This window comes from Rasamsonia emersonii (assembly GCF_000968595.1).
Source record: "Rasamsonia emersonii CBS 393.64 chromosome Unknown ctg1118621760772, whole genome shotgun sequence".
Lineage (NCBI taxonomy): Eukaryota > Fungi > Ascomycota > Eurotiomycetes > Eurotiales > Trichocomaceae > Rasamsonia > Rasamsonia emersonii.
Genome location: NW_013562744.1, coordinates 1 through 7,368, shown reverse-complemented (window position 1 = coordinate 7,368; position 7,368 = coordinate 1). Strand labels below are relative to the sequence as shown.

General features: G+C 55.2%; 4 protein-coding genes across 4 annotated transcripts; 2 read left to right on the top strand and 2 right to left on the bottom strand.

The window, feature by feature from the left end:
• T310_8497 (Cytochrome P450 monooxygenase) lies at positions 1–1,021 on the bottom strand (the record flags this gene model as incomplete). The annotated part of the gene is made up of 3 exons (XM_013468727.1): positions 1–106; positions 162–873; positions 925–1,021. Coding segments are annotated over 3 exons (915 nt in total), but the record flags the coding sequence as incomplete, so codon positions are not given.
• A 717-nt stretch (positions 1,022–1,738) lies between these two features.
• On the top strand, positions 1,739–3,506 carry T310_8496 (Myo-inositol transporter; the record flags this gene model as incomplete). The annotated part of the gene is made up of 4 exons (XM_013468726.1): positions 1,739–1,961; positions 1,997–2,731; positions 2,781–2,971; positions 3,024–3,506. The coding sequence occupies 4 exons, from the start codon at positions 1,739–1,741 to the stop codon at positions 3,504–3,506; spliced, it is 1,632 nt and encodes a 543-aa protein (XP_013324180.1).
• Positions 3,507–3,727: 221 nt separating this feature from the next.
• Positions 3,728–5,549, bottom strand: T310_8495 (uncharacterized protein; the record flags this gene model as incomplete). Its single annotated transcript, XM_013468725.1, has 5 exons — positions 3,728–3,885; positions 3,955–4,054; positions 4,133–4,242; positions 4,298–5,000; positions 5,046–5,549. 5 exons carry the CDS (start codon positions 5,547–5,549, stop codon positions 3,728–3,730), a joined length of 1,575 nt encoding a protein of 524 aa, XP_013324179.1.
• Positions 5,550–5,851: 302 nt separating this feature from the next.
• On the top strand, positions 5,852–7,051 carry T310_8494 (Acyl-CoA:6-aminopenicillanic-acid-acyltransferase; the record flags this gene model as incomplete). Its single annotated transcript, XM_013468724.1, has 4 exons — positions 5,852–5,894; positions 5,937–6,110; positions 6,178–6,323; positions 6,383–7,051. 4 exons carry the CDS (start codon positions 5,852–5,854, stop codon positions 7,049–7,051), a joined length of 1,032 nt encoding a protein of 343 aa, XP_013324178.1.
• Between the last annotated feature and the right edge of the window lie 317 nt (positions 7,052–7,368).

The window sequence follows — 7,368 nt, the reverse complement described above, 5'->3', positions numbered from 1 at the left end:
GAGCATGATGTTGACCTCGGCCACAATCTCGCCCCATTCCAGGTTGTTGGGCCGCCCGTCCTTGTCCTCCATCAGCGCCGCGAAGAAGTCGTCCAGCTTCTCGCCGCTCTCGTAGCGTTAGCAGCCGCTGCGTCGCCCGCCGCCAGACGATGTCCTCCCACTGGTTGGCGGACCGTTGCATGCGTCCGAAGAACGGGATGATATTGGCCAGCTTGTTGATCACCGGGTACCACTCGTAGTTCCACAGGAGGAGCGACTGCTTGCGCGCTGTCGGATACAGCGCCTCGCGGAGGTGCACCTCGTACGTGGTGCCGTCTTTTCGCTGCGCGAGGCAGATGTCATTCCCCTTGTCGAGAAAGCCCAGCCGCTCGGACAGCCCGATATCCGCGATGGCGTCCAGAGTGAAGAAGTTGGTCCAGGCGCGAAAGTCGAGCGTCAGATCCGCCGGGTCAGGCGTGCTCTGGCCAGCAGGCAAGGGCGCGGTGCAGACCTTGTCGAAGTGCGCGAACAGACGCTGCACCTTGTCGGTGACCTTGTACTCCCACGTCTCGAGGTTCTTGAGCGCGTAGGCGGACGAGAGCACCTTGCGTTTGCGCGCATGCTCGGGCTTGTCGACCACGTCGGCGAGATGGAAGTGCGTGCCGGATGTGACGATGTAGGAGCGGTCTTTGGAGCACTTGGTGTTGTGGCCGTAGATGTCCTTGATGGCGCGGGCGTCGCCGTAGGACAGGGTCTTGGGGCCGGTGCGAATGACGGGGTGTTTCTTGTGCAGTTCGGCCAGGTATTTGGATCTGAACCCTCCGAAGGCGAGGATCATGAAGGGGATGTTGGACATGCCCGAGAAGAGGGACATGTTGGGGTATTTCCGGAGGCCTGGACCGTTAGCCAGTGTCAGAATTGCACACACAGGACAGGTCTACACACCATGGCGGTCTCGGATGTACTCGACGAACGGGTACACGAAGAAGTAGAGAAAGAGAAAGACCAGCAGGAGTGTTGCATAGGGGGCTACAAGAAACATGGCGTAGAGAAGAGAAGAAGAAAAGTAGCAGAAAAGAGGAAGAAGAGAGCTGGAGTAAAGATTTATCCAGCAGATAACCACGCTCAAGGCTCAACGCAGCACAACCAAGGATAAGTATTATTGTGGTCAGGAAAGAAGAAGAATATCAGCTCGCACTCCCATCTATCACCCGTCCTAGGAACCATATTATATGTCTTGCACAAACAAACCCTGCGGGAGAGGAGACGACGACACCAGAACTACAGCTCGGCATGACAGGCAATATTTTCCCAACAGGAGACGACAGCCCAGTATTGTCCCCGCAGGACACTTCCACTCGAGGTGGAGCGTGTCAAAATCGACATGAAGCAGTAAGTATACAGATGACTGTCAACACAAAAAAGGAAAAAAGGAACGCATCGACAAAGGAAATTCTCTCCGCGTCAGGGACAGTGCGCCACGGAGAGAATTTCCTCTCTCGAAGGGACGCTAAAGTAGCCAATTACAATGCACGTAATTACTACCTACGTCAAAATCCGGGGTCCCCGGACCCACCGATCAATGGAACATTGCGGGGATGTATGGGGTACCCCGGAGTCTCTCCGACAGTTCTTCTCTACAGAGTATATATTATATCAAGTGTATGCCATTGATTTGGCAAAAATGAATAGAATATCCTCCGGCGTGTCTCGTCTGGATACTGGTTGATATTGTCTTTCATTCCGCTTGTCCTCTGCCATGGACCTCAAGCCCGATCTATCCAAGACATCCTCCTCTGCAGAGGACAAAGGCGAGGTCCTCCACAGCGAAGTCGTGGTCGTCCCGGACATCGACGACTCGATTGAGTCTACTGATCCGGGCAAGACGGTATGGCTGATTGCCTGTACTGTGTCGATGGGAGGATTCCTGTTTGGTATCAACCTCACCTACTCCGGAGTACAGTACATATGTGTACTGTACAGTACGGACAGCACTGACGAGATGACACGACTACAGGCTACGATACAGGCGTCATCTCAGCCGTCCTTGTCAATCTCGGCTCTGATCTCGGCCAGACCCTCTCGTCCAGCGACCAGGAATTGATCACCTCCATCACCTCCGGCGGGGCCCTTGTCGGCGCCCTCCTGGCCGGGCTGACTTCCGACAAATACGGCCGCAAGCCCGGCGTCTACCTCGGGTGTCTGCTCTTCGTCGTCGGCGCCGTCCTCCAGGCGGCTGCCTTCTCGCTGGCCCAGATGACGGTCGGCCGGTTCGTCGTCGGCCTGGGCGTCGGCAGTGCCGCTATGATCATCCCTTTGTACATCGGGGAGTTGGCGCCGGCGCGGTCGCGCGGCCGGCTGATCGTGTTCGACAACCTGTGCGTGGCGGGCGGCCAGCTCGTTTCATACGCCGTTGGCGCGGCGTTCACCGGCGTGTCGCACGGATGGCGATACATGGTCGGTCTGGGGGCTGTGCCAGCGCTGCTGCTCGCGGCCACGCTGCCCTGGTGTCCTGAGTCACCGCGGCAGTTGGTCTCGCACAACCAGCTGGCGGAGGCGCGTGAGGTTCTGGCACGCATCTTCCCGGAAGCCACGCCGGAGCAGGTGTCGGCCAAGATCCAGCTCATCCAGCGGGCCATCGAGGAGACGGCGCTGAGCGTTTCGGATCGGAGTCTGTGGTGGCAGTTCCGGCAGCTGGTCACTGTGCCGGCCAACCTGCGAGCGCTGACGACGGCGTGTGCTGTTATGGCGAGTAAGAACAAGCTTTATCCCTAGCAGCGCGGTGTCATGCTGATTATCAGTCTCCCAACTGGGCGGCTTCAACACGTTGATGTACTATTCCTCAACCCTGTTCGCCATGGTCGGGTTCAACAAGCCCGTCGCGGTGTCGATCGTAGTAGGAGGCACGAATTTCCTGTTCGGATTCATCAATTTCGCCGTCATCGATCGGTTCGGCCGGAGGGTGGTGTTGTTGATCACCGTTCTGGGGATGGTATCAATTTCTCCTAGCATGTACCTGGGTGTGTCTGCTAATTTTTTTTCAGTCCCTCTCTCTGGTCGTCGCGGCCGTGGCATTCCACTGGATCCCCATCAGCCCGGACCTGACTGTGCAGACGCGCGACATCAACTGGGCGGGCATCGTGCTCCTCGTCACCATCATCTTCTACGTCGCCTTCTTCGCCGCGGGCGTGGCGCCCATCGCGTGGGTGGGCACGGAATTCCTGCCCCAGGAGGTTCGCGCCCTGGGGACGATGCTGAACACGGTGACCTGCTGGGGGTGCAACATCATCATTGCGTCGACCTTCCTGTCGATGATGAAGGCGATGACGCCCAGTGGGGCGTTTGGCTTCTACGCCGGCATCTGCTTTGTCGGCTGGGCGTTTGTGGTGTTCTGCTATGCTGAGGTCCATAACATGCCTCTTGAGTCGGTGCGAGAGGTGTATACCCATGGCTTCGGGGTCAGGTATGCGAAGAAGCTGCAGAGGGAGATGCGTGAGGCCAGACGGGAAATGAAGCTTGCTAGCTGATGGTCAAAGCGAGGAATGAGTCTGACCATCACATCGAGGCTAGCAGCTTCCAGATGGGCCAGCTATCAAGCTTTTTGTCGTCTCGTATATCCTGGGAAATACCCATGTCTCACACGTATTCCTAGTTGAAGCATGCAGTCAACAGGTATATACACATCTATCTACATACATCCATGTACCTACTGTACTGTACTCTACATGCAGAGAACTTATTATGTAGACTAACCCCGTCTCCGACTTTCCAACTCATCAAGTTCGCGCCACTGCTTCTTCAGCGCCTCGACAATCCAGGAAGTTCGCCAGCCCATGACCTCTTCCACGCGGGCGAGGAAAGAAGCCGCTCCTCGCCGTTGAGCCGGGTTGACAAGACAGTATCCGTCTGAGAAACGTATCAGTAGGAGCCAGCAAAGTAAGGATATTGTATCCCTTCAGAAGACGGCACACCTACAGCAGCAGAGAAGGTGGCTTGCGGTGAAGTTTGCGTTTTCCGTCGTGTCGTTGGAGATGGCTAGGCCGATGATTTTGGCTAGATGGGTGGAGGCAGTGATCTGTAGAAACATTCATAAGTATGACTGGTGTTGAAAGGAAGAAGGAAACAGAAAAAGAGCAAAGGTTCTTGTGCCCACCTCTGCATGACATCTTATTTTTGCCGCTTCAAATGCCGACGTCAAATGCGGAAGCGGCTTGTGAATCTGCAAGAGGATAACGGCCGCATGATAGTACTGCATGCCAATCGCTTGAAACAAGTTAGCATACTCATATACTCGAAAATCATTTCGAATGTGTGTTACCTGCAGCAGGAGAGACCATCCACAGCTCTGGAAACGGCCGATTTTCTTCCACATCAACATCTCGATACCTCAACGGGGTGAAAGAAAAAGGCCTTTCATCGTTCCACCGCTCAACACTCTCTTCCAGCGAGAGCCAGTCCTGCAGATCCGTCGAGGCCGTTTCTCGCGAATGCGATATCAGCCGTAAGATCTTGGCGACCAGAAAAATCATCACATTGGCGTAGGAGGCATCGTCGCCATTCGGACATTCGAATACCAGCGAGCTCTCGTAGTTTTCCAAACACAGCTCCCACGGCTCCTTCTGCACCAGACTGACGTAGATGGCCTGGCGGAGAAACAGCCAGCTGGCCGCTTCGGCCAGGCCGCCCGAGGACGAGAACCTGGAGACGGTGTTGAGCAGCCTGCTGGATCCGAGCAGATGGCACTTTTTGTCCCTCTGGTTGTCGAGCTCCTCGTACAGCCGCAGGATGACCACGGTCACGAGGAGATTGTCGTCGTACGTGTCCTCGGGACGAGACAGGGCGGGGATGAGATATTCCAGACAGCGACCGTGGTACGTGCTCGCCTCGACTTCGTCTATGCCGCGCATGATCGACTGGTGGCGCGACGCAACGGTCAGCAGCGCGTACATGACCATGGGATTGTGCAGGGCGCGCCGAGGCACCTCGTTCGCAAACTGGCATGTTGGGTCGCACACATCTAGCTGAGGACAGTTAGCGAATACAATCAGACAGGAAACAGAACCTACCCAAGGGGCTAGTTTGATGATATACGAACGAAGCAGGAATGCCTCGCGGGGAGAGAGATGGCTGTGAGGGGGGTCTCGGGGGATGCTGCCGGGAAACTCGTCTGAGACAGGCGACTGTTGATTGGCAAACGACGGACTGCACTCGTCTGATGCTGAAGGATGGTTCAAGGGAAGATTTTCGTGCTGAATGGCAGGGTTCTCGCCAGATTCATCCACCAGCGCTGACTGTGCTTCATCAGACTCCTGCGCGTCCCATCTCTCAATAACAAAGCTAACTGGATTGGACACCCTCATCCAGGCCTGTCTCCTATCCCAAGCAAACACGAATTTAGACCGGCCAGAGCCGTCCTTCCGGTAGATGTAGCGGACATCCTTGAAGCGAAATCGCGGCTCCAGCTCACAGCGACGACCGAGCTCGACGCATTTGTTGCAGGAAGGGGCTCCGTCTGGGAGCACGCATTTGACGTGACGACGGCGGCAGTTCCTACATCCTTTTCTTAGCATGTCGTAAACAGTCGTGAGGTAGTAGATGGGGGAGGACAAGAGTGTCGTCTAGTTCTAGTTCGGCGTGAGATTTCCCCGCATTTTGCAGTGTGGGGATCGGATGGAGTTAACCTAATAGGATAGAACTAGCATGTACTTAGATAAGTAAATAGCTAGTATTAAATACAGAGATAAGAGCAATTTCGTTGATATAAGCATCTTCGTCACTATCCACACTATAATTGATAGATATCTGACTGAAGGACCGTCGAGGACATCTCTAGAATAACTAGAGTTGGACATCTACGACCTAGTTGACCGCCATGATCAAGCAAATCGTCTGCTCTGGCACGCCTTACAATGTACGTACGTACAGTTCATAGGCATTCCAATACTAACTGCCCGCAGATCGGCTATACCCATGGCCAGCAAGCCCAGGCCGAAATCGCCCGCGCAATCACTTTCATGCCGGCCTGTTCATGAAGAACAGCAAGCAGACCTGGCCGCAGGTCCAGGACACGGCACGCCAGTTCGACAGGCTGATCAGGGAGAAATGGCCTCGGTATTATGAGGAGCTGCGGGGTGTGTCTATACATACACACAGATCATATCTGTCTGTTTGTCTGATGCTGATCTGTTGCTGTTGCAGGCATCGCAGACGGTGCCCAGCGCGATATCCTCGACATTATCGCGCTGAATGTCCGTACGGAGATCGCCTTTGGCCAGTTCAGCGACGGCTGCACCAGCCTGTACTGGCGGGATGAGCGGTATGCGTTTCTGGGTCAGAACTGGGATGTGAGTGACCACATCTATTCTCTTCTTTTTAATCATCTTTTCTCCTAACGTGTGACCAGTGGATGCAAGAGCAAAAACCAAACCTCATCCAGCTCACCATCATCCAGGACAGCCTGCCCACGATCAAGATGGTGACCGAGGCCGGGATCGTTGGCAAAATCGGCCTCAACGACCGCGGCGTGGGCGTCTGCTTCAACGCCATTCGCGTGCCAGGCGTCGACGCATCCCGGCTGCCGGTGCACTTGGGGCTGCGACTCGTCCTGGAGAGCACGTCGACGACAGAGGCCGTCGAGAGGCTCGAGGAGATCGGCCTGGCCAGCGCGGGGCACATGCTGATCGGCGATGCTGCCACAGCGACGGGGCTGGAGTTTACGTCGACGACGTTCGCGCGGCTGGCCCTTGATGCGAACGGACGCATCGTCCACACGAACCATCTCCTGCGGCCGCATCCGGGCGTGGTCGAGTCGCAATGGCTGGCAGATTCCCCGGCCCGGATCGACGTGATGGAAAAGAATGCTGCCGCGGCAGGACAGCTCTCGTGGCAGACGTTCAGCCGCCTGTTCGAGGACGAGACCAACTACCCGGTGTCGATCTGCCGGGCGCAGGAGGGAGCGAGCACGGCGGCGACGCTGTTCAACATCGTCATGGAGCTGGGTGAGAAGAGGGCGGTGGTGAGGATGGGAAGGCCGGCGGAGATGGAGGAGAGGGTCGTGCTGGAGTTCAGTTAAATGAACCAATGAATTATTTTGTTTTTTCTACGCAGCAGCACTGTAATGTGTTTCTTTACTTTCTCGTAGCTTGCCTTAATCGCCATGGAATACTTTATAGACATAAGTATGCTGTCACCTGACAGGCTCGAGCGAGTGCATATTCTGGAAATAATACTAGAAATAACACTTCTCTTATTATACTGCATTCCTTATCCTGCATTACTTTTCCCTTCTTCTTGAATAAAACTGACCATAATATACAACTTACTCCTCGCCCATATTTAAAAAAGCTCTTTATGTGCCTAAGCAAGTCCATCTATAACTAATCTTGTGCT